General features: G+C 49.6%; 1 protein-coding gene across 1 annotated transcript; it reads right to left on the bottom strand.

Annotated features, from left to right (window-relative positions):
* Positions 1-833: 833 nt before the first annotated feature.
* On the bottom strand, positions 834-26,293 carry LOC119109726 (chondroitin sulfate N-acetylgalactosaminyltransferase 1). The gene is made up of 4 exons (XM_037233468.1): positions 26,208-26,293; positions 18,406-18,508; positions 3,835-3,907; positions 834-2,650 (listed from the first exon to the last, which is right to left on the bottom strand). Exon 4 carries the CDS (start codon positions 2,341-2,343, stop codon positions 1,414-1,416), a length of 930 nt encoding a protein of 309 aa, XP_037089363.1. The 5' UTR covers positions 2,344-2,650; positions 3,835-3,907; positions 18,406-18,508; positions 26,208-26,293; the 3' UTR covers positions 834-1,413.
* Between the last annotated feature and the right edge of the window lie 1,073 nt (positions 26,294-27,366).

The raw sequence follows: 27,366 nt of genomic DNA, 5'->3' as shown, positions 1-27,366 counted from the left end.
TTTCCGAGGCGAACGAGGTTTGGACATATCAATAATACTTTTTGATCTAGTTCGATCTACGCTAGCGATCAGTTCGCGGGGCCATCGGCATCTTTGGAAAACCCGGAGAAATTCCGGTCATGGCTGACTGTTGTTGCGTGAGAAAAAGGTACAGATGAAACATTTTGGGATGAATGAAGTCTGCTGTTTTCTTGGTGAAATAATTTATGACCCGCTTAATTCCACAGTATTTCGTTTTGAACATGCTTTAAATAGTACATCCTGGTAGATTCTAGCTTTTCGTTCAGTCAACTGCGTTTAACAAACAACAAGCTGTCACCTAGAAAGTGTGGTGAGCTAAATCTGGCGGACAATGCCGACGGAGAATTGTTTGCCAAACAAAAAATATGAAAATGACAATAAATTGTCTGAAAACCGGAGACTTCTGTGAGGGGTGGGCACTGAATCAAGGGGACATCGCAATGAAGAGTGGTCCCTCCGTTTATAGAATCCTGGATCCGTCCCTGCTCGATTCCGTCGGAACGTCCCTACCATCCCCTATCAGTGTGTTATCAAATGTCAATATCCGTTATCGGCGTTATTTCAGTACACTCGCAAAAGTGCGACGGTCTACCAAACTGAACTGCCCGGAGAGGATCACCATGCACTGCATGTCGAAATTAGTTTCTCTGGCGTCATTGAATATTGCTGCAGCGTATAGTCAGGATAATCCGGATAGAGTGAGCCGTCCTGAAAGGGTAGTAGCTATGCAGTGATGTAGCCAACCGTGGTTGGCACTCTGCAGTCACAGTCATCGTACACCACGAAAAACGGCTACGTTGCGAGCACACACTTACAAACATTATATTTCATAAACGCTCGCAAATTACTCGCGCACGCCTGCATCTATCTATCGCAAAGGAGCTGCTTGAGATGGTGGCAATACAAACGGCAGGCGGTCCAGAGCAACCAGCTAAATTTTGCAAAGCGGCTATCACAATTGCACGCATACTCATAACAACAGCGAACACATCACACGCCCATCACTGCATGGCACCAACAACATTCTGCTATCTGATAAAACCTAAACGTGTTTGCAACGCCCTTCGGGCACCCATTTTGGTCGCGTGCGAAATCGCACCGGCGCCAACAGCTTTCGAGTGGGATGTACCAATGCAGCGAATCTGGCTGGTCCTCGGCGCTGAAGCAGATAGCTCCCGAAACAAGGATGGGATCTACTCCCACGTGCACGTGGTGCGTGTGCGCGAGAGGCAGCATGGCAGAGGCTCTTTGGACACGCCTGGCTGGCGCGCGGTCAGTCCAGAGCACCACACGGACAAGATCTTCGGCAGGTCCGGCCGCAGCGCCGCATTCTCACTCTCACGAGTCTTGGCCACGGGTCGCGTTCGGCTGCTGGGGTGCGCTGCGCACGCATCAGCCCCCGCCGGCAACCTGAGCCTGCTGGAAAATCTTCAAAAACTCCCGCACGTCGTCTGTGTCACCCATGTTTTTGTACACCCACAGGCCCCACTCGAGTCTGGACGCTTCGTTGAGCGCCTTTGACTTGAGACACGAGTTGAACCGCCTGCCCACCTCGTACTTGCTGCACTGCTTCTTGTGATAGACGTGCACCAGGTCGGGGTCGGGCATGCGCACGATGCCCACGCTGCTCTTCTGGAACTGCTCGTATAGACGCACGTCCTCCAAACCCCAGCCGGTGATGTTGAGGAAGTCGCCACTCAGCCGGCGGAAGTCGGACAGGTATTGGCAGCTCATGCCGAAGCCGAAGTCGATCCAGTATCCGAGATCCCGGTTTATGAGTCTCTTGCGGTCATAGTTGGTGAGCACAGGCACCGGCTTCTTTTTTATGACGCTGTAAACAATGTCGGGGTTGTACGAGCTGAATACCACCGGGAAGTAGGCCTTCTGCGCCGGCTGCGTGTTAGCGCGGCACCGCTGCAGGAAGCTCTTGCCGAATGCGATGTCAACATCGCAGAGGAAGAGGATGACGTCCTGGCGCGAGTCCCAGGCGCGCGCGCCCTCCATCAGGGCGGCGCCGCGCGAGAAGATAGCGTGCTTCTCCACCAGCCGAATGCGAGACTCGCCGCCGCCCATCTTGAGGTTGGCCTCGTTGATGCACTTCACCACGTTGTCGTGGTCGCGCTTGCCCTCGTCCTCACCCATCGTGGGGAAGCCGTCCGTGTAGCGCACCACCGTCAGCATCAGGTGCTGCTGCCCGTCCAGCACCAGCTTCGTGAACCGGCTGACGAAGCGGTCGAGCGTGGTGAAGCGGTTGTAGTAGGGCAGCACCACGTTGATCAGCTGCGTGCCGCTGCGGCCGCTGTACTGCACGACGAGCGGCATCAGCCGGCGCGCCAGCCGCACCGTGTGGAAGCCACCGGGCACGGCGTCGCGTGACCGGTAGTACACCTCGTACTGCACGCCGGCGCCGGGCAGCAGCCGGTACCGGCCGCCCAGCGAGTCGGCTGTTGAGTACGCCTCGTCACCGGTGCGCAGGCGCAGCTCGACCAGCGAGGTGTTGAGCACGGCAGCGAGCTCGTGCGACTCGGGCCCCGGCAGCGGGCCACGCTGCACGCCGCTGGCGCCCGGCACGATCACCTGTTTGTCCCAGCGCTTCAGCAGGAAGAAATGCCATGGGTACGGGTTCACGCTGCCGGAGGAGCGCGCTGTCAGTTACTGGGCGGGTGACATGGGGATATTTCAGGGTTATCGGGCAGAGTCACACTCAGGAAAACTATAGTGCTCAGAGCATATCAATGACATGCAGGCAACTTCAAGCGTGGTTCTCAATGCTGGCTGCCGGCTTGATTCCTGGCTCCTGGCTGCTGGCTCCAAGCTCCTGACTTTGGCTCCGGCTTCACACTCCCGCCGCTAATCCATTCATGCAAAACAGACCCTAGATTCGGGTTTTCATTGGTTATTCTGCAAACACCGGCTGCTAATTGTATGGTTCCTTTGCGAACGTCACCCCTTGATTCCCAGTTCACAAGGGTTTTCGTGCAAGAACCAAACAATGGTTCCTGCTTTCCGCTGATTCTTTCAGAGACACCGGACCACGCTTCCAGGCTTCTGTTGTTGTTTTTTACCAACACCAAACCCTATTTACCAATTCCCCTTGTTTCTTCTACGAACACATCCTGGCTCCCAATGCTGTTTTGGCAAAGACCAGACGAGACGTCTGGTTTTCACTTGTTAATTGCAAACATCGGACTCTGGTAACTGATTCGCAATCGTTTACACACAGGATACCAGAACCTTGTTGTCGGTTTTCACTGACTCAGTCCCAAATGCCAGCTTCATTACAATTTGGCACTCACCACGCATCAGATCTATCATCTCATCTGACAGGTATGGACATCATTTCGTAATATGACTTGCTGAACGTGCATATATTTTTATATGACAATATCGAGTGGTCCAAAACTAAGGAGAAACAGACCATAGAATACCGTATGGCCCTGGACTCAGAGCAAAGCTGCTTTCCCAACCTGAATGACGAGCCTGACTCTTTACCTCGTTTGACTGTGTTGCGTCACATTTAACTACTTTGCATTAAGGCACTGTGGTCGGCTTATGTGACAATCTTTCACGCTGATTGTATTGCCGTGAAGTTGAAATGCACTTAATAAACACCTCTGAACATAGTACGTGGTGTTGGAGGTTTTGATTTGAGATCAACTTTTATGACCTTAATATTTGCCGTACCTGATGACTTCCTTACTACATTATCATTTCGTGCAAAAGACTTAATGAAAACAGCTGACGTGCGGACCGACGGGCCGCCATGGTAGTAGCCGTCGTAGCCATTTAACATGCACTGTTTGCTTGACGTACCCGGGCGCGGTGTCGAACCGTGAGACGTTCGCCGCCTGCAGGAGTGACGCCACCGGCACGTACTCCGGCCATCCTGCGGACATGAGCACACACGTGTACACACATGACCCTCGGCGCGCAGCCAGGGCCTTGGAAGGGGGCACAGGGTGAACAGAGGGCCCCTGATAGTAAAGCCCGCCCCCTACAACAAATCGCCGTATATAGCGCATTGGCTAATGAGGGCATGTTTTTGTTTGACTTTTTTCGTTTTACCTTTTATGACTGGAATCGACGCCGGAAGCTATCTCGAGATCAAGGCTGCTCGAAGTTTTGTCGATCAACTGAAAAAATCATGCGCTTTACGACTGCATAAAATAGATCACCGGTGCTGTCCATTTCATAATGGTTCAGTGACCTCACCTTAAAGACATGGAGCTCAGAAACTGCCAGAAATTTTATTTGGGTTGCACAGAAATATCAAACACCACGCGAAAGTAGATTTAAGATGAAAATGGGTCAACAAGTCGCATTCTGAACATGCTCAACAGTCGCTTAGATTCGATTAGTGATGCAATTTATCTAACGTAGTTTTGACCAGGCGCGCTCGCACATCCTAGAAGCAAAAATTCAAGGTCCGGTGTTGCAGTCTCCATGGGCCACGCAGCGCTGGTCTTGCGGCTAACATTACATTGTGGCCAACAGGCGGACGTACACGGTGACGCATCTTAAAGAAGTAACCTTGAACGTTTAGGACATACAAACGTACATTTAGGAAATATTCCTGGGGTATATTTTACCGGTGATATCTTTTAGATTGGTGATACTAACGGATTAGTCTTTAGAGCACCGCGAAGTTGTGCGAGAATCTGGTGGTGGAAATGGAAGAGCATATGCAGAATCTCTATTTTTGCGTTGCTGGAACTATCAATCTGTCCAGAGGACAACCTTGAGGATTTAGAAAAGATTCGCCGGTCTAATCTTTGAACTGTACGAATTTATCTTAACAGACATTCAGAAGCATTATTTGACAATGGTCTCTCCTGCGCGCACGACACCGCTGCCTGGCATTACTCGCAGTGGCCATTGCCGTTCGGTCTCACGAAAACTACAACTCAGGTCATCGTTGTCCATGCTCCTGATATTGTGGGCCCCCAGGATGAAACCTGTTAAAGAAATTTGCTTCACAAGTCGGTTGTGCAAAAGAATGGACGCACTCAGCCAAACAAGGAACGGCCTCGTGCATTTTTAACTTATTTCGGCACATTCTATGCATCCCTGATGGAAGCCTTTATTTCTTTCCGTGAAAGGGCCCTTTGAATAGAAGGCTACGGGGCACATTATCGTTCCCGGCCGAGGGCTGACGGGCCACTCTGTTTCACCGCGCTGTGTCCTCCGACTGTCATTCTGGCAGCACGCGGCGGGATCCCCTGGCAGATCCGGAGGTCATTAGGATACATTATACCAAATTGGTCCGTTCCCTGACGCCAGAGGCCATCTGACCCGCGCAGTTGACCTCAGATCAACGCAGGAGCCCTCATTGACGCAACAACATCTCTCATCACCGCGGGTGGTCAAATAATTGGCGCTAGACTCCAGTTTGGTTTAACGGGCCCATACTGGAATTGGTTTGGAAGGCCTGCCGCTCGGCACTGGGGGCTTTGACAGGCGCAGCAACCTTCCATTGCCTCAATGTGAGCACCCATCATAAGCTTTTATGTTTCCTCTCATGTGTTTCATGTTTCCTTTCACCGGGGTCCGGTGCCTCTGGCAGAATCAGTGGGAGGCAGAAATCCTTGTTCGGTCCTTGCAAGCTGGGCATCACGGGCTGGTGTTCACAAAATACGGCGGCACACACACACACACACACACACACACACACACACACACACACACACACACACACACACACACACACACACACACACACACACACACACACACACACACACACACACACACACACACACACACACACACACACACACACACACACACACACACACACACACACACACACACACACACACACACGCACACACACGCACATACCACATATATATATATATATATATATATATATATATATATATATATATATATATATATATATATATATATATGCATGTATATATGCATAGGTATTTTGGATGATAATATTTTTCTGCACGTGTTATGACAGACCAACACGTCCCCTGTCCCAACTTTTGTGTTTTGGCGTGCAATCATGTGACTAAAAAATGTAAGTCCCACCTTACCATAGAGGACAAAAATATTATACAACAGCTCATGCTGCATTTTTATCAGAATGTTCATAGCTGGCTTACAGTTAAGGGCAGTCTAAGGTACACTGAGTGCTCTCATTGTCTTGAAGAGCAAATGCTGCATATGATTCCCACAATGATGTGTCCTCTAAAGCTATCTTAGCCGCCATTTCCACTCCACCTGCTTTGGTGTTTCCTGCCATGGTTTCAATGGATGGAAGTAAGAGTTATAAATTACAAGGCTTGGTAGTTATGAGGAATAGGAATATGTGTAGTAGCATTCAACTAACAAATATCTATTTGGCGGCTGGTTTTCTAACGTGAAAGCTAGCTTTTGGGGTTCAGTTATTCAGTGTAGCTCATGATAAAGCATTTGTATTCTCCTTATCCCGAAAACCTACCTGCCAATACTATTAGGGAGCGTGGTTACATTGACCATGGGTCTGCCAGGTATTCTAGGCGTTCAAGATCAGTCAGAGAAGTCTTCCAAGTCTTTATATTTTAGGGTAACTGTGCAGTACCAGTTTGTCGTCATGACACTTATCGTTATGTCAACCATCCTGTTTCTTTCAAGCACAACTGCGTGCCATGCAGGGGTGTAGTTCTCTATTCACCACGGGTGGTGCAGTTCCAAACTTGGAGGGAGGTACCCCCGTCCTCCGCATTTATTTTGCAGAACTACACCCCTATTCCCAAGACCCGAGAAACATGCGTACATGTTGGTAGACTATCCACAGGTGACAGAGGGCTGAAAAGAGAGGTGCTTCAGATTTCAAGATCATCACTTGTGGTTGTGTCACGCGATCTGTCCGCGGACCAACGACAGATATCCGGTGCATTAGCTGTTCAAACACCCGGGCGGACCCAGCGTCTTGCATTGGTACCGCAGTGACAGCCTTGTGCGGACGTGCGCGACGCACTACTCGAGTCGATACATGCTGCAGTTCGGCAGCGCCATGACAGGCCAACACGCCCACTATCCCAACTTTTGACCGGCGCATCGGTTGACGACCAGGACGTACCTCGGAAAAAGGTCGTACCGGTGTCGTGGTAGCGATCCGTTTATGCCTGCCCTACTCCATTGGAATGCCGCGCGCACAGTTATATCGAAGAAACTGTCGGTTCCTGAACGCGCACTGTCTCCTAGTGTCTCAGAATGTGCCGCCGCCTGCGCCGCCGGCGAAACAGCCCGAGGTGTGATGGACTGCAGGCAGTAGCAGTATCACCGTGCCATCGCTGCTGTGCTGGTCCTAGGCGGCACTCCCGGTCCCACGCAGCAGTGGCGGCCAACATCACAACATAAACGCCTAACACAGTGACTGGTCCTACCTCTGGTCGCGCTGCGGACGGCCGGATTTCGACGGCTACCGTCGCGACGGCTACCGTCGCGGTCGTCAATCACAATAAAGCCATGCACTGTCTGTGTTCCGGGGGCTGCATAACACCTGTCAAATATATTCTTTAGATATCAAGATGTAAGATGTGTATTTCTTGTAATAGCTCGCAAAGTTTCATAGCTCAACGGCTGGAGCTGCAGGCTATGCCTATATATGCATATATACGCATTGCAGCGTGTGCATGGATCTACGCTTTGCCTAACAGCTCGAAAAGGACTGCCATGGTGCACACTTTTAATCCCAGAAATCGAAAGAGTTGTTCAAGATTCATGTTTAGGCCCTTTTTGGCATATATATACTCCAGGTTTAGAAAGCCGTGGGCATTTTTGTGGGCAAAAAGGGCATTTTAACAGGTTGCTATATGGATTAGTCGTGAAATGTGCGCTGTTGTCGCAATATTTTATACTAGACTTTGGACCCCGGTGTGGGCTATGCCTAAACTCTGCAGATACTAAACATGAATTACCTGAGCAACAATTGTTTCTTTACTTTCATCTGGGAGGCGAAACACGTAATTTAAATGGTCTGCCTGATGTAAACAAGCTGTGCACTTTGCACTCTCTCGCAACTGCAGACCTGTCAGTCTTACCTCATAAGTATGCATGATCTTAGATAAATTTCTTAAGGCCAGTATTAAGTCACACATAGATAGGCATCAATTGATAGATAGTAGTCAGTGTGGTTTTCTTCCTGGTGGGTCCTGTTTGACAAATCTTCTAGAGTTCATGGGTGATGTTACTAATCAGGTAGATAAAGGCAATACTTTGGATGTTGTTTATCTAGATTTTAGTAAGGTGTTTGATAAGGTACCATACCAGCGTGTCTTATATCAGCTTAAGTTGCATGACATTGAGGGAAACATCTTGGCTGGGTAGGGAATTGGCTGCAAGACAGGAAACGGAGAGTAACGCTCCATGCTAATAAATCTCAGTGGACCCTAGAAGAGAGAGAGGTTCCACAAGGGTCGCTGTTGGGCCCTTTGCTCTTTAGCATTTTTGCGAATAATGTTGAAATATGATTAGAAAGTGGGGTGCTCAAATTTGCTGACGATATGAAATTGATAGGAATTCGAAAAATGCAGACCAGGTGAACGTTGGCTTAGAGAATTTAGTGAAATTGTCGCAGTCGCAGTCGTCAGTCGCAGATGTCTGTTAATTGTGATAAGTGTGGGGTGATGTGTATGGGCAGTTTTGGCCTTGAGAACATAAATGATAAAATAGGAGGTCGGTAGTAGGACCAAACCTAGGAAGAAACGGACTTAGGGTTCATAATTTACAGGGATTTAAAAAACTGAAAAGCGATGTAGGGCTGCCAGGAGCAAGGCATTTCGAATGCTGGGACCTATTGACGGGGTTAAAATAACAAGAGCAGGAATGTTGTGAAACATTTGTACTTGGCTTATGTCAGACTACGCCTACAGTATTGTACGTAGGCTTGGTCCTCATGCTTCCAAAGAAATAAAGGTAAGCTGCACAGAGAACAGCTAAAAGCAGTGAGAGCAATAACAGGGATTGGCAACTCAGAATATAAGGAAAGGCTTAAAGCTTAGGATTTGTATTCACTGAAATGTGGACTTCGAGGGGATCTGACAGAAGTATTCAAGATTGTGAAAGGGATAGACAAGGTAGATTTACAAGTAATACTGGAAATCAGGCCAAGGCAGAGCGGAAACCAATTTCATTTAGCTAAGGGTAGCAGCAAATCTGTGAAGAAGTAGATGCCATGTAGTCAAAGACCAGCGAATCATTATAATACATTTTTAAGCAAAGTTGTGGGAGGTCCCTCTGTAGCAACATTTAAAAAACGTTTTGGGCAAGTTCTTTCGGTCTAAGGACCTCATTCACAGCTCAATTTAGCCAGGCAGTTGGTAAAATTTGTGTCAAGAATGAGCGCGGAACCTGGGGTAGGCCAGCCTCGATGGGGCCTTGTGGCTCTTTGCTGGCCTAATTTATTTTATGTCGTTATGTCTTTGTGTCTCTGTTGTGATGATCTCCTTGCATGGTATTTCCAGAGCCCACATGTTTCCCCGCAATGACAGGTTTCTTTGGTTTATCAGACTTAACAGGAGGTAACCATCAGGACGACAGCAGCTGCGCGATAAGCGGACGGAGGGGGGGGGGGGGCGCTCTTGGCACCTCCCTCTTGCGCCAAGCTACGATGGCATTTGAACCCGACTGCCATTCGTCACATGTGAGTGACCTAGAAACCCCTCAAGTCAGAGCGATCACGACTGCGATGAGGCTTCTTAACTAGGAATTGGCAGCCCGTTTACACAGCAAGCAAATGGCTCAGGCGCGAGTTAGGGCTTGATGCCACCACCCGTTTCTGATCTGCCCCGTAGTGACACTTGCCAATGACAGTGATGAATTGTTATTTGAAGAGAAACCGTGCCTGAAAAGCAGGCTTTCGGTGTGGCGCTTTCCTAGCAATTACCAATGTGCTGTTTTTGAAAAGGCTTGTTGAGCAGTTCCTCCGTTCTGAGGCCAATACAGCCTGCGTCCCTACACCTTACGGCGCCTTTATAGTGCTCAGCAAGTGTGCTCGGAACGCCGGCAGTAGGCCACACCAGGCCAGCCCGGACCGGCCGGGCGAGGGACAGGATGGCTCAAAATGATATTCAACCTCTCAGCTAGGTCCTTCAAAGCTTATCAGCGAACTTTAACAGTCGTGGGAACAACACAAGAGAGACAAATATTGGGTGAACCGTCCGTTAAAAACTCTCAACAATGGCATCAGGCTTTGGAAGTGCTAGCGGGCGTCATCGATAATTGGTGTTCATTCTTTGCCCACGCGAGGACAGGCCAATGGTGAAAATAAATGCGTTGAAGCTTTCTCAGGTCTAATTAGATGACAACAAGAACGCCACTGAAAGGCACGTGTGATGAGCACTGAACCGTAAAGCGTAGTATGGTGCATTCCAAATGCGAGGTACGTTTGCTGTAGACAACGCATTTATTAGCATACACTCATCACCGATGGCTCATTGCTCTACGTATTCTCAATGTTCTGTAACGCAGCGCTGCCAGCGGCGTACCAGGGGTTTCATGAGTCCGCCAAAGCTCTGAATGTGGGTGTGCTCGTCACACTGGAACATGGCCAACCCCAGTGTGGACAGCGATGGGAGGCGGTGCCCGCGACGGAATCCTTCATCAAGGGTACAGCCAGGGGTCGCTTGGGGCGAGGACTGCGCAGGGTTATGCAGCTGGTCAATGCTGTTTGAGCCGGAGTTTTAATCTCAACAGGGGCGCGATGAGCCCCGGGGAGGCAATGAAAATGAACTGGTCACGTGTCTTCCCTGGACGATGTTTGGCGATGGCCGACAGGAGACGCTTGTGCGGGATGGTTTCGTACAATTGGCACGTGGCAGTGGTGTCTTTGGGGGCTCTTTGGGCATATATTACGCCCCGTGGTCCCAAATGTGGTGCATATCATCTTTGGAGAATTCCTGCACGCAATTCCTGGCAGGGGTGGAGTCTGGCTATTTTCATTACACCGACTGCCTCTTAGTCTTCGCGTCAAACAGCGCAACCCGGCCTACATTCGCGGCGGTAAAAGATCCATTAAATCCATTCGCCTCTTATTGGTAGATTTTCTCATCCTCCTGCATCCTCATTGAGCCTTTCCCTGGTGTTCATGCGACCGGTGTTTTAGCACCTACTTGAGGCAACTTTGGACGTCTTCAGGGGATCATGAGTGATATAATGCACAGTTTTGCTGGTCAAACCGAGATTCTGAGCTATCTGGTTGATCTTCACGCAACTATCTTCAGCATCATAGCCTCACCTGAGTCACGTGGGCCAGGTCAGTCCGTGCAGCGGGCCTACCGGAGCGTGACAATGCCCACGCGCTCTCCCACCCTCCTGGAATTACCGAGCCAATCTACGCACATTTAACCCAGAAAACACGTTATCGCCATCAACTTTAAAAGTCTCTTTGTGGATCTTGTAATCTTCTTCTTCTGCAGAGTCATAAATATGACATCAGACTTCTCTTGTCTGGTGACACTTGCTTGGAAACCAGTGTCCAAACGAAACCAAAATTCCGAGCAGTATCTAAAATAGATCTCCGAAATAGAGCAGCATTTTTAGGTCATTCAAAATTGGGCCCTCGCCAGAGCGCTGACATTTTTTGTGTGGGAAGAAACTGGGTTGAACAAGTATCTGCTGGCTTGTTACGTTAAGCGACGGAGCGGAATGTCTGTAAACGTAGAAAAAAACCCAATTCATTCAACATCACAAATGAGATTTCATGGACGATCCAACCTCCGGGTAACGGGATATTTGACGGGAACCAGTTGTGATGTGCTGACTACCAACGGCGCATGTGGATCATGGGAAACTCACTTCAGCTGCCAACCAGTTTTTTTTTTGAGCAGCAGCATGAGATGGATCGCTTAGAACCTAAAAGGAAATCGGTCGGTGACCGCTTACCCCTTCCTGCCCCCTTTTTACGCACGTGCGTGCTGGGAGGCGGTTGTTGCACATGCCTAAGCATCTCGATGTCACTTGTTTCAAGAAGCAATCGAAAACACATTGGGGGTAGCGTTAGAAGAACTTGAGATAAATACTGCCGCAAGCTTACTGATTGCACACTTAAGTTGCAACATAAATAAACCAGAAGTCTCATTTGAGGCACTCTGCTGTAATTTGCCCACGGCTTGCTTGCGGACGAAAAAACAAAACAAAAAGGCGATTATTCAGAGTACAAATTTTGCTTTATAGATTCTCACTGCAGTTGTAGCACATTACACATTCCAAAGACATGGAGAAAACCGCACTTGCTTCCACTGGAAATATCAGACCTCCTTTGCTTCGCCGCTGCCACTTGTCATCGCTGCTGCATTGTTTTTGTTTTGCCCCATTCTGCATTGGCTACAAAATACACCCCGCAAAGCCCTGAGCACGCTATTTTACTGTGGCAGCGTGCTTAGCCTTGCATCAGCTGCAGTTCAAGAGTCTTTTCAGTGTATTTTGCGACTTATTCTACGCTCAGTACGTGGGGGTCACTTAGCATTTCTCAACGCAAAGGGTCATCTAAGGCATGTGATCGTTACTGCGGCTCACCTTTCCCCCGCGACGAATGAGCGAACTAAAGATGGATGACGGCTACCGGACGTCGGCAACATACGACGCGTGTGGGTTTTGTCGTTTTATTGAAAGGAAATGTTCCACGCTTGAAGATGTTGAAGCAAGCATGAGATATGATGGAAGAAGCTCACATATAATTACTGGCACACTTTAAACTGGAGGGCCAGCTATAGACAGAGCAATTCCTCACTTTAGTGAATATACCCTTTAATACATCACTATCTAATGATGTCATTGTGTGTTGTAAAACATTGGTTGAGAGCCAATTGGCGGTCGTTATATCTAAAAATCGTGCTCACAAAAGTCAGATAGGAACGAATCGACAATTTAGTGTTGCTTGGCCTTGATCACTGTATGGCTAACCAAATGCAAGGAACCCACGTTATTATGTGGTCATGGATGCCTGAGTGACCTTGAATAGTCACCTGAAATAGCCTGCACATATTTGCGGACGTGAAAGTCAGGAACTACAGAGCTTTGGTTCTAAGAAGAGCGAGGCGGTGATCTGCACCGACTGATCTTCAAGATAGCTATTCCAGTGAAAAACCCCGCACAAATGTGGAGCACTCCGTCTTAACACTTCCCAAGCAGCCAATTCATTGTTGCTTCTCATCACTCACAGAGCTAGGAAACATGGAGAAGGGAATCTGTCTTTGCATATCAGTTACTAGTCTACGATTTAACCGAAAACAAATGTAAGTGAACACCATGGCAAAAAAAAAAATTCCCTTTCGAACAAAACCCCTCGATGCCTTGATGGGTAACTCGCCTAGTTTGTATGCCAGATCGCTCTCGATTTAAAAATGATTCACGCCATTACCGGATAGGGGTAATTTTAATTAATACCTGAACCACAATAAAGTTGAGCACCGCATATTCATTCGGCCGAGCTTGTAAACCATTCAAAGCCGCCTTCACCACCTGTGAGATACTTGCCGCTAGCCACGACTGAAATAAAGCAGTGAGGCAAGCCGCCTGTCCCGCCCCGCTCGTATCCTTGTGTTTGACGCAGGTTGAGGCACTGACTAGGCAGATCATGCTAACAATTTTTAAAGTGACGACTTAATCAGATGGACACAGCACTAATTCAAACCGAGGCAAACGTCTGCAGAGCGTACACAGGTGCCTTGCCACATCATGTTGCCACTAAGCCGATGGGAAACGAAGATGAGAGGAGGCCGAATCCTACCAAGCTGTTTTACCGGCTGTGAAACAATTTGGCGCGGGCCGTCTACCAAGCACACAAGTGCTCCGTCAGCCATTTTGCTAACAAAGAACGACGAATGACAGGCGGAAGACCGGAGGATGCCTGCTTATTGCGGCGTAACAAGGCGTAATGCAACCCATTACCTTAAGTTAAGATGCATGCAAAATATTCTAAAAACGACCAACAGTGGGTGGTAAAAAGAGAGAGAATGGATCAACCAAGAGGCCAGTGTCATTTTTGATGCCACCATGCTCACGCTTTTGACGGTAGAATCTCGTGTTCGGTGTTTTTTTTTCAAAATCCCAATATCCGCGAATTTCCAGATAATTTACAGCGCACTGTGTGCCGTACAAACTCGTGATGCACTGCGAAATTGTGTCCGGTACATTTCCCGATGTTTTGAAACTTAACTCGCGCCTCTGCCTGCATTGGGTGCCGAAATGTGACTCAAAAAGGTAAACCAGTCAAAAACGATCAAGCTCAGATTTCCAACTCGTGCGCACGTCACCATGTGCCACCACAACGTTACGTTCCATGAGCGGACATGACTACTAGTGGCGCCGCGGCCGACCCTGGTGGCAGGATATTGAACTAGTGTGTTTACCGCAGTGTTGCTGTCTCAGAAGTAAAATTTTGTGTTTGCGCGTACGCCGTGTGCCATGGAGTCATAAATCATCATTTGCTAGTCCATATTTTGGTGCAGAATTTAATTCTTTACATGACGGTAATAAAAATAGTTGTTAAGCTTTGAGCATGTCGTCGCCAAAGTAATTAAATCAGAGCAATGTCAAGGGGGTTGCCACGTGTAAACTCAATTGCCGCGCGAAGCGCCCGCGCGGAACATTCAAATAACGCAGCACCAGGTCGTTAAAATATCATATCATTTCATTGCTAGGGCGGATAATGATAGACAATTTAATTCCCCGTTTGATGGTGTTACACATCTCCTGGTGTGATTTAGTGTGTCGTCGCGAATTTCAGTTAAACTAATGGATATCACGGATGTCACCTGCGCGCAGGACGTCCGTGATGTGGCGTGCGCGTATTCTGTCCTTGTCAGTGACAGGACAGTCGTGCGCAGGTCGACGCTTGTCTACAAGTTTTAACATTCATGCATAAATGCAGAAATGTATATGCGTGAATGGTTTTATGCATAAACATGAAAACGGTCAGGTGCAAATGTGTTTACGCATAAACGTATGCATTAATGTGAGCTGCTTCACTACAAGGATAACGGGGCCCTGGTATCAGCAGCTGATTCAGCAGAACCAGAGAATGTGAAAATTAAAATATGTTCGGCATAGTCACTGCACTTTGCTGCCCCGCCCCCCCCCCCCCTCCCCCCCCCCTTTGCACAACGTGTCCGAATCTGGTCACGGCGCCGCGTCTGTCCGCGCAGAAAATTGAAGGTCTTATTTCATCAATATGACGCTTAGAATATAGCAAGTGTAACTCAGCACAACCGTAGAATCAACAGACATAGCAAAAATCCAGGTTCTGAACGAAAACCAGTAAAAATAACGAGGTTTCTTTATTGCACACAAATTTGAAGGCCAACCATAACAGATGGCGGCGGTGCCGCCGATACCACGACGACCCGCCTACACGCGAGGGCGACACCACGGCTTCGGTGGCTGTCCAGCTCGGTCGCACCATCTTCCATGCGGCTGGGTCACTGGCCGCGTCTCCGTAGAGGCAGCGCTTCCTCGCAGCGTTCTAGCAAGTCTGCCTGCGATGTACAGCCGCCACGGCACACTCATGCATTGGACGCGCCCTTCTTTGACCCACAGAGCAGGTGATTCAGGACCCTTGCTCGCCTCAAAAGGATCTGCTTTGGGGCCTGTTTGAAGTTTGCTGCACTGAAGTATGTTGAGGTCACGAAATGATTTAGTTTAAATTCATTTTGTTGTTCAAAGGTACCTAGGCGACCCACACGTGAATTAATTTCATGACAGTGGTGGCCAAGAATACGGAGATAGGGCGTAAGGGCTCCAGTTCTGCGCTTACGCCACATGGTCACTACCAGCTCATACCCATGTTCTCTCTCCTTTTCTTTCATCACATCACCCTCCATCACATACTCCTTGTTCTTTCTCATCTTCCCCACCCTTACAGTGCACTCAGAAGGCACTACTTTATTGGTATCTCCCACTGCACTAACACAACGCACATGCCATCCTTGCTGGTGTGTCTCACTGTTATTTAGGATAGTGTCCACACTTTTGCCCACAAAATAATGAAGGTCTTTAAACAGAACTGGCACACTGACAGTACACCTTGCTTTTTGCCCAAACAGGAAAACAAAGAGCCTTGAAGATTTTGGTGTTTAAAGACTGAGCAACAAGAGCAAGAGATGATTTGATAACTGTATTCTGAGGTGTCCCATAGAACTTCTGGGTGCTGATACTCTTCATCTGAAAAGGATGGAAAGTGGTTCAGGAAAAAACAAGCATTAAATGAACATCACTCAGTCACTCTGTACCACATGAGCTGTGAGATGAAAATGGTAGTCATGTTTAAGGTCATGCAGGAGAGCAACTGAAATGCAGTGGAACATGCAGTTGACTTGGCATTATGCTCTGTCCAGTATAACATCATTGAAAAGAATGAAGTTAATAAAATTGAAGGAATTAAGAAATGAATAGTGTTTGTCATCAATAAAATCCAACAGAGTGAAAACTGGAAATGTCACAACACATGGTGATACTTTTGCCATGATACACATGATACCTGATTTTAATTGTCTTTAAAAAAAACTGGCAGTTCCCATGGATAATCAAACACCAACATAGGTTTGTGTACTGGCCAGAAGAAATGTAGCATTCGGTTGGGTTGGGAAAGGCAAGCCTGACACAAGGCTCAGAAGCATGATCATTACAAGGACATTCAGTGGGCAATACTCCCTCAAAAGAGACCAACTTCATCCTACTGCAATGCAGCATTCAGCAAAATGTCAACATACATTGTACAGTGGTACCAAAGGTGCTCAAATGAATAAGGCCTTGTCAAACAGCTGAATGAGGTCAACAATGCAGTCAGCAAAAGGCATCCGCCGAATGGCATGGAGGTAAGATCAATGTGCAGACTGTTTGGTGCATGGGTGTGCCAGCATAGCCCAGACCACGCTGGGCTGAAGATCCTGATGTTTTGTTTGCATATGATCACCATCACAGCGTTATGATTTCTTCAGTATTTCTATCAGACTTACTTCCCGCATGGCGAGGTCAGAATTCTGAGGGTTTTTATAGGTGCTGATACCATGGGAAACTTGTGCTAGAAACCTCAGGCTGCATAGTATTGATACTTTTGTCAAACCTGTTAAAAACATTTCCATGCAGTATGCAAAATTATAATTCATGAACATTCATTGCTTATTGGGGGCTATTAACAAGAACAGGCAACAGCTGAATCCCAGTCATTGCTCCTGCATATAAGTGTGCTGCTTCTGAAGCCAGAAGTCAGGTTCAAAAGGATTCAGATGTGTAGACCCTAGAATAATGTACAAGATCAATTTAGTTTTAGATGTGGGCATGACCAGAAAGTGCAGGAATGTAGATTGTTGCCATGCGTATTGGTATTATGATCAGGTGCTGTATGTTGCAAATCAGACATTGCTAGCCTTTATGGTGTAAGCAAATGGAACACTCTCAATGTATGCACATGTTCGTTAATGCAGGCATACAGATATGCTGTTAGGTGTGAGATCCAATTGATGCTTAAAAGAAATTCTCAATTTGGTTTTGTTCGCAAAGATCTTGGTTCATCAAACTAACTGATCTAACCTCATGCAATTCCACGGAAGTATACCATGTTTTCACCCGTGAAAAAAATGACGAGGAAGATTGGATGATGCATCAGGGTATCGAAGCAGCATTCATGTGTGACACAATACGCACCTTTCACCCATCTTCGCCAGACACGTCCTTCCTTGCTGCTGAAAAACCATGTCCACACCTCCAACGCGCGAAGCCGGAGCGGCGGCAACTTTATACGGGACGCACAAAGCACCCGCCGTTTCAGCGCCAATTATTAGCAACGTCTGTCGCAGGCGCGCCATACTCGTATAAAATGCTGGGAATATATAAACGTCTTGATAATTATTTTCTTTCCTTATGCGCCCCAATGTCCGCAGGTATACAGCGTTTGAACCGTAACGAACTTCTTAACACCCGACTTCCCATTCGATTCGTTATCGATGTGTACAAATTGTACGTCGCTCCGCCGCCTCGTTGCCCATATATGGCCACCGTTTCGAACGGCTGCTCGAACATTTTCCGCGGGCCACATTTCCTGGCGTTACTCATGCAAATCCAACGGGCCCGAAGACGGCCCCTCTGGCACATACCACGCCCGAACATTAGACCATTACACGCATAGAGAGAGAACGACAGCTGTTGCGCGCTTCACAAGCCTGCCTGCCTGTGATGCTACCTGCCGCGGCACACCCACACCCTCCGGCCCCGGTCACCTGGTGAGGCGAGCACTCAGGTCAGAGCCGCCTGTGACGCCGCCTGCGTCGCCAACACAGACGGGTGAGGCCCGCCATCGGTGACGCTGTCTGCTATACCAGCCACGGACAGACAGGACCCGCCTGTAACGCTGTCAGCCGCAGCATACCCACACACCCCGGCCCCAGTCACCTGGTGAGGAGAGCGCGCGTAGGTCGACCCCGGCGTCACGTCCGTAGAGAATCAGCACGGTGAGCGAGACGACGCAGGCCAGCAGACCGGCCGTCAGCGGCAGCTGTCGACGTGCGAGACGCATGACGGGCGCGTCGCGATGCCCGCAGCCGCCGCCGCCGCCACAGCACGTGTGACCGGCGGCTGCTGGCACCACCTTCGACGCAACGCCAGCCCGATAACGCTATCGTATGCACACGGCGAACACGATTATTTCGTCAGCAGATACCACGTCCGCGCTTTTCCAACCGTGAGCTGAGCGAGCACGCAGACGACAGACATGCGATGCGCCCTGACTGTCCACTTGCAGACCGATTAGTTGTGGTTACCTAGGCATTCCTCTAGCGCTATCGTCATGCCTTATACGTTGACGGTTCAATATCTGCGAAGCAAGAGGTACAAATGTGCGGTATGCAGAGGTGACCGGTGTGGGGCGTCCATGACGCATGACGCGTCATGAAACACTTCTCGTTAAAGGGAATGTTCCATATTTGAAGATGTTGAGATAAGCATGAGATATGATCGGAAAAGCTTACTTGTTATTGTTGGTAAGTTTTCAAGGTTCAAAAACGAACGTAAGAAGAAAAAGTTCAGTTTGTAAAAATGCGCCCCATTACGTCATTGCTTGATGGCGTCATGGAATCGTTTTATGACGACAGCAATGCCTGGCAGCATCTGGCAGCCAGAGCTAAAGAATGCCTCGAAACGTACGAAAGCTGACGCCAACTGGCCATTCTCGTCGCGGGCGCTGCGCTGCGTGGCGGGTTAGCAGTGTATGGCTTGTTTGTGGATTTTCTGTCTTGGTACTGGTCATAAGATAAGCTTTGGTGGGCTGTTTGGCATACGCAGCGTAATGATCGCCAGCGTTTATGGCAGATTGCTAATACCAAAGCACGATATGCTGTGGAGGCTGTCATATAGCGCCATGAATCTTTTGCCGAAACCTGCCAAGGACTGTTGAGGATGTCAATACTGTATTGCCGATTTATCCTCGCCTGCAATGCTGAAGTCCTGACATGGATATCATGTGATGTGTACAGTAGTTAATTTTTATTATTGTAGCTGGAAATGCAGTTGCATGCAAAAATCAATAAATCTGTAACATTGTTCCGAACTGATTGATGATTCTTATGATGAAGATGATAAAGTTGAGCTACCAATAATTTTATTTTTATTTTTGCTTAGGATTGTTAATGCAATGACTAGCTAGCCCTGATATAACCATTGTGGTGCAACAGCATTCTCGCTGGTGATTGTCCTTTGGCTTTGTGAAGTCAGCTGTTGCCAGCCATCATGTTGCCAGTCGGCCACGCCGGCGCAGCAACCGAGGCCGGTGGCTGAGCGATAAGGGAACTCCGGATCAGGCGGGTGTTCCAGGTGCAATCGCTGGTTGGTGCGGACGCGCAACGGGAGAACATCGTCCCATCTTCGGGGCGAGCTCACTGGATGCCGAGGACACCGGCTGTTCGAGACACTCCGTGCCGTGGCCTCTCAGGGCCAGGGAGAAAGGCCTCTGAGTTATCAGATGTTATAGGTAATTAAAACGGACACTTTTGCGAGCCAGTTGGCGACACAGTTGCGAAAATGAAAGCAAATTACAACGGACCAGACCGTATTACAACAAACCATCCCAGCTAGACGAAATTCAAAGCTCAATATTGACCTGTACTCACTAACGCTTGTGGCGTGGGCATGTGCAGAACACATGTCGAAACGTTGACGTTTCGGTATGTGAGAAAGTTGAGCCACAAGATGTAGCCAAAAGTAGTGGCTTTAATCAGGACAATTTAGCAGGTAACATAAATATTCTACAAACTATACCATATCAGTGCTGACGTCACATATCAGTGGTGAAACTGTGCTTTTCCAATGCCGCTCAGATCAGTGCTTTTCACAGATTTCTCAGCCAAGATTCACTTCACATAATAAACAGTATTGCATACTAAATAGATATGCTTATTGCTAACCGTAAGAATTGTGCCTGGCCAAAGCATCTTGCGACGGACCCGATCAGCTTGCTACGCCACGTTCTAAAGCGTTGTACCATTTGAGACAGATGGGCTCGAACCAAAACTGGGCTTGGAAAAACGATGTATCAACTGTGGGCGTATCTTGGAATTGCACGGCGACGGCTGGCGCGGTGTGTTGCCCGACGACGCACTTAAACTTTTCCGAAGCATTTCCATGGTTTAGGGCCGAAGCCACGGAAAATGATCGCGGAGTTCATGGTACTGATAAGTGGACCAACTGGTTGAAATTGGCCTGCGGGCTACGTATGAACACCATCATATGCGTCGGGGGTGTATTAAGTAAAATGAAACTCACCGTGAACAGCCATGTATAGAAGAGTATGTTGCACTGCCTCGATGCACTGCTGGCCTTATATTTGCATCAGACTGCTACTGTGCATCGACTACGCATATAGCCACTTGTGAGGGACTCTGACTCGATTAGTGAAACGAGCTTGCACCTTGTGAACGTATGTAGCGCGCAGCATACTGACTCGATTAGTGAAACGAGCTTGCACCTTGTGAACGTCTGTAGCGCGCAGCATACCTGTACGTTATATGCCGAACTACAACAATTTGGACTTAAAATGTAATAACACGCATTATCGCCTGTGTGGACAGGACTTAACACGCATTATCACCTGTGTGGAGACTATAGCGTGTGCTACTGTAAGTGTACAGCTGATGTTTGGGTATTTCATTCAGCAGCATGGTATGGAGGCAGACAGCTGGAGGAGGTAGAGTGTGGAGGCAGACAGCTGCAGGAAGCAGAGCGTGCAGACAGACAGCTGTAGGAGACAGAGTGTGGGTGCAGACAGCTGGGGGAGGCAGGGTTTGAAGGCAAACAGTTGGAGGAGGCAGATCATGGAGGCAGGCAGCTGGAGGAAGCAGAGCGTGGAGGCAGACAGTTGGATGAGGCAGAGCGTGAGGGCAGACAGCTAGAGGATGCAGAGTGTGGAGGCAGACAGCTGGAGAAGACAGAGTGTGGAAGCAGACAGCTGGAGTCCGGGGGAACAGTGTGGAGGCCAACTGACACTTACCGCTGCGTGACGCGGACCGAAGACGGCATGTGCACATTACACATGTTCTTTTACACGGGACAGCACGCCCAAACCAGGCGCAATATTTAATACATTAGCCCATGAAGACGACATCTCAACTGACACCGCGCTCAGCTACAGTGAAACTGGGAACGACGTCCGCTTATCCGTATTCGCTCAAGCCACACTGAAAATCAATGCACTTCCTGTTTGTAGCTTTGTGCGGCCTATGTAGGTGATCTTCGGCGCATGCGCGTGTTCCTGCACACGCCAGACCCGCTATTAGCACCAAAATCGTCCGACGCCCTCCTGCATGAAACCTCGCTCAACTGCATTAGACATGACGCCAGGGCATCAAACAGGGCGCACCTGCGTTAGATGCTGCGCGACCGGCGAGCACGCGCGTCCCGCACAGCACGCTCACGTCAGCTATGTCGCGCGTCAGCACGGATGGGCGGCCGCGTCAGGTCAGCCAGCGGTGAGGCTAACGGCGCCGGTGAACAGGCAGAGCCCGTCCTCGCCGGTCGAGTGACGCTGCACGACCTCCAGGCTGTCCACGTGCGCCGTGCCGAAGCCGAAGTGACCCAGCTCCTGGAGGGCACCGGGGGCCCGGCCACGGGCGCGTCCCTCGCCGGTGGGCGGCGGAGGAGCGGGCGGGTATGGACGCGACGAGTGCCGTCGTCTCACGTCCCAGAGCAGGAGGATGGACCGACCCATGGCCCTCACACCCCACCCCACCAACACGACAGCAAGGAGGGCGGCCAGAGGACGAGACCAGACTGATCTGGCTGACTGGGGAAGGCAAGTACCGTAGACGGCGAAGGCCAGCGACGCGAGCGATGAAACAGTGAGGACGAGGAAAAATCAGTCACGTGTACATGCTGAATCATCTGGATCGTTCCGTAGACTACACATAACAATTTGTGACTCACGTGGCAATGAGAGACCCACCACGCGCTATGCGTCACCTATAGCTGTACTGCCAGGCGGCGAGCTCAGTTGGTGCTACGTTGATTGCGACCGGCAAAAACTCCTTAGAAACAAGTGGCATCTAGCCACCCGACGGCACCCAAAAAGGCGTACTTTGCTCATCCGTGTGGGCAATGACACGGCCAACGCAGCTTTCCAACTGTGCGTGGTGTGCTAGTCCGAGCGGACATCGTCATTTGACAGGAATACCACTGTACACTAGCGTGTGTCATCGAGGGGGTGAATCTCTTGGAATCAGCTGAGACAAAGTTTTTTCTTGGCACACGGATTAACGATAAACTTTCCGGTCTGTCGCACTCCACCAATTTTAATATTCGTGAGGTGAGAACAGCTTTTCTTTTATATGCCAAGAAAACCGTATTCGATACTAGCGCCACCTGTTTTACGCTCTGGGATCATCCTCCAACGAGCTTCAAAGATGCCACTTTCCACACTACTGGAACTTGGTGGATTAAGTATGAAATAGCATGAAGATCACCAGAAAAAAACACTGCCAAACAGCTCATAAGATGACTTTTTAGTAAAAAGCATTATTTTTTGGTAAAACCCATAGCTGTGTAGTTATGGGAATGCTCCAGCAGACCGGGTAAACAAAGTTAGGTTCAAGTTTGTTATTGCTAACGCATCATTGTGATGTTGATTTGCAATTCATGTGCTTTTTGCGTGGTAGATATGGGTTTATTAGTTTAGTTTTGCCGGTACTGAAATATTTTTTTGCGAACAATTACTTGCATAAGCATGTCGGAGGCTACTGTGATAGGCCACCCGGCTCTTCTGCCCCACCACCAACTGCCGACCACGGAAAAGCCTTGAGCTACATCAGGTGGCCGAGCGAATCGAAGAGGAATCTCACTAATACTATCTTCAAGACCGCCACGGTAGAAATCAGGGTACTGTGGACCAACGAAACGATCCCTGCTCGTGATCTAAAATACGTGACGGAATTGATTGGGAGGATTTCATATCATCCCAACAGAGCTGTCAGCAAGAAATCAAAGATAGAAAGAGAGTGACACAGCAACGCTGCCGCCGCGAAATTCAACAAGCTTCTTGATGTCGCGAAATACAAGTGCAAGCCTCAGTGCAACTTTCCATGCCCAGTTGCCTGTACAGTGTATCAGGAGGAGGTTGCCATGAACGACTAGTGCAGGCACCGGAAGATTACCCTGGGGTCATTTGACCGGGATACGATTGTGGCTAGGGAGGCTCGCGAGGTGCGAAAGATGGTCATACAACTCCAGGGGCGTCGTGGCTCGGCTGCCAGTGGGGCGGTGTCTGCTGCTGAACCTGAGTCGCCTTCCGCGCGGAATGCTGAGCCAGCGCTGGCTGCTGAGCCAGCGCTGGCTGCTAGTGCTGACCCCGAGCCTGCTCCGGGACCAAGTGGTCTCAGCGCTGGCGAGTCAGCCGAGAGTACGGATTCTTACGCGGTTCCGTACATGGTAGAAGGTGGCGACGACGCCGATTGTTCGTTGGTCAAACAACTTGGTTGGTTGGGACCACTGTCACTGTCGATTATAACGTTCACGATCTGACTAACATCGCTCTGGCGATTGACAGCTACGGTGGCTCGAACCGGGCCACTGCTGCAATCATCATTGCCTTTCAACAAGACAGCAGAGACGGACTGGCTATTGAAATAAGAAATCGTAGATCCTAAGAAGATCTGCTGCGCAAAAGACAGAGCGAGAAAGGAGGCGGCTCGTTAAAATTTTGAAGCAATCCACGAGTAAGGTTTGACATCCTCTAATCCGACGGCCGTGAAGGCAGGAGCTACATGAGCCACACGGAGCCAGACGAATGCCGTCGAAAAACACGTGGTTGTCATCACTGGGGCAGACAGCCGCTACGTGACTCATGTTACGTCCGAGTTCGGCCGCGCCTGTACTTGTTCAACAAGCTACACTCCGCTAACCCACAGTGCGAGGGTCACATCAATATGCTCGCCTGCGATGGCACGACCGTCAACACCAAAATGATAGGCGACGTGTTCCGGCTGTTTGAGCTGGCCACCGAGTCACCTGTACACTGGTTCTTCTGCCAGCTGCACGGTAACGAGCTGAGCCTTCTTCATCTGCTGCTCAGCTTGGACGGCACGACCACGGGATATAAATTTTTCTGGACCAATCGGCCAGACCTGCGCCGGAGAGGTGTGGGAAAGGGACGTTGTGGCATGTAAGCCTAGGTCGGGGCACGTGCCAAACCTGCCGGTCGACCTGATTCGACAGCTGAGCACCAACCAGTAGCTGTTGTACCTTCTGACCGCCGCCATTCAAAACAGCTCTGTCCGAAACGGACAGCCCAGCGGCGAATCGGACCATGGAACCATGCCAGGCAAATATGAAAACGTATTTTCTTCGAATTTATAGCAATGAGGGTTTGAACTTCATTAAGTATCAATCGATATTTCATGTGCTCATTGCTGAGCATATGCTTATTATCATACTTTGTGCCGTAGTCTGCATATCATTTGCTGGTTGGTTCATGTTTATTAGCATGCTTGTTGATATGTATTCCGTCACATTTAAGGATTCTGGATATCGACATAATTACATACACTAAAGAGGCGCAGTAATTTTTGTATGATCTAATGCTCAGTTCGTAGCGAATCGTTCTAGTAGATTCGCTTTTGTTTTCAGATGATTGACACTAGCCACTTGCCTCTATTTTGCATCTCTACTGAGACCTCCTCCAACAGCGCTCTCAAGGAACTCGTCCAGTACGTGGTCAGCCACCACGTGCCGGTATAGTCTGCCATCTCGCAGAACAGCAGCTGCGACTTTCGCTAACGCAACTTGTTCCGAAGCACTGCGCTGCTCCGCGACCTGCCGCAGCACACACAAGCCACGGTGCGGCCAGTCCTCCAGCGTAGCGGGTACTGGGTCCGTCCGGAACAGCTGCTGCTGGACATGGTGTGCGATGAGAACCACGCGGTCCGCGAACAGATGGTTCCGATGGTCGCGCCGCTCGTGAGCAGCAAACCGAATGTCCTCTTCAGTCCAGGGTCTTCGTCATCTCAGCGGCAAACTTCGAGGCCGTGAGGAACGCCGAACTGATTCCTTGGCACGGACCAGTCACGCAGCCTCCAATGCGAGTCCCCAGGGACTGCGAACTGCGGAACAAAGTGCAGGCGCCGCTGGCCATCTTGCACTATCTGGTTCACGCTAGGAGTGCGACGCAGCGCCGCACTGCCAAGGATGTCTGCGGCTGGAGCTGGAGCTTCGGCAATATGTGAAGCCCAGCCACGACGGATTTCTGCTGCCGTGCGATCTTTGCCAACACGCGTTTTGGGTTTCCAGTCTGTGAGCAGTTGCTGCTTGGGCCGATGCATCGAATATATAGACTCGGCAGGGAGCAAGATGTGCATGGGTTCACCCTACCGCCCCCCTTACATCTGTGGTATAGGCTACAGAACTTGCTGTGTGTTTTAAGTTGTACACTTGACAAAACATTCTGAGTCATATGTTATACTTAGTTTTGTCTGCATCACGTGAGTTGTCCTAGAGAAGTGAAAGTCTACAGCAACACTAACCAGCATATTCGTACCAGTTTATACTCAGCCGCACACAAAGTTTCCGTCAAATGGCAATAAAGCGGACAATGTCTGATCCAAATATTAGACCTTAGACCGGAACACTCTCGTATAACGGCTTGAGGAGCGCTCGCTAGCATCGTTTCTATACGCAAAGGTGTTTTGTGTTGGTTGCCGCCCACGGTTTGATGTTACCTGCGGCTGCGGACGTCGCCCAGCATGGGGTGACTGCAACGCCGGGTGTCGGCTTACGGCGATATTTCGATCGACTTGCTGCTCACGAATTTAGGCTTTTGGGAAGAGCTTTTCCTATGCCGTGCACTTTTGGATTCCTGCAACAAATAATTTATTTGTCTCACTTGGTTTTGTTACTGATGACACACCCTGCCGTACACCGCACACATCACGCATCGATACCCGCTCTAGTATCGATGTCACTAAAGCCAACGTGCGGCGTTTCAGACACCACGAGCACACACGGCCTCCAGCCACCACATGCGCGTGCGTGGTTGTGCGCGTGACCCTCACCTCCAGTATCGCTCTGGCGTCGAACGTGGCCTTGCGCAGCTTGGCGTACTCCGGGTCCGACTCGTCCACATGCCGCACCAGGAAGCTGACGTTCATCAGGGTACAGTGCAGCTTCACCCTGCCGTAGTCCTCGTTTTTACCTAGGCCTGTCGGCAGGCGAGCCGCGGCCGTCACGGCGCCAGACGAGGACGCGTCGACCGCGCGGGAGCCCGCCGGAACCCTGATAGCGCCGTCGCTCGCCTGACGTCAGCGCCGTGGAGAGGGGCCCCAACACAACCTCGGGTGCGGCGCGTGCCGTGGTGTTCACGACAACGACCCGTAGAGCTGTCGGGGCCTTCCTGTGCGGGGTACAGACGGGGTAGGACAGAACAGCGATCAGTGGCACGGACAAAATTCGGAGAACTCAGAGCAGTCAGCAGTGAGGGCAGGGGCAACCGGTGATCAATGCCCGACACTTGCAGCCCGCTCCTTCTTGCGGATCGATGCGCACTGTCGAGATATAACCATAACATTAGCAACATCGTATTCCTAGTTTACATTTTATTTGTGAAAACAGGTCGAGGGTCCCTCTATGCATCGATGTCGAGACACGCAACACTGACAGGTGAAATGCAAGACAAACCTAGGTAATGATAGTTCCGGTGCACTACCACCGGTGGTTTCGAGCGCTGGAAAATCTACTGCACATTCATAATCGAGCGTTGGAAAACCAGTACACATCCATAATCTGCCAGAAGATAAGATCCGGTACGTTTGCACTTTGGTCTTGTTGGCTGTGCACGCTGCCACCGGTAACACCGTTTCTAGCGAACTTGCCGCGTGGGGT

The sequence above is a fragment of the Pollicipes pollicipes genome, unplaced genomic scaffold (genome assembly GCF_011947565.3).
Source record: "Pollicipes pollicipes isolate AB1234 unplaced genomic scaffold, Ppol_2.1 Scaffold_7231;HRSCAF=8579_pilon_pilon_pilon, whole genome shotgun sequence".
NCBI classification, from domain to species: Eukaryota; Metazoa; Arthropoda; class Thecostraca; order Pollicipedomorpha; family Pollicipedidae; genus Pollicipes; species Pollicipes pollicipes.
This window is presented reverse-complemented; position numbering and strand designations above follow the sequence as displayed.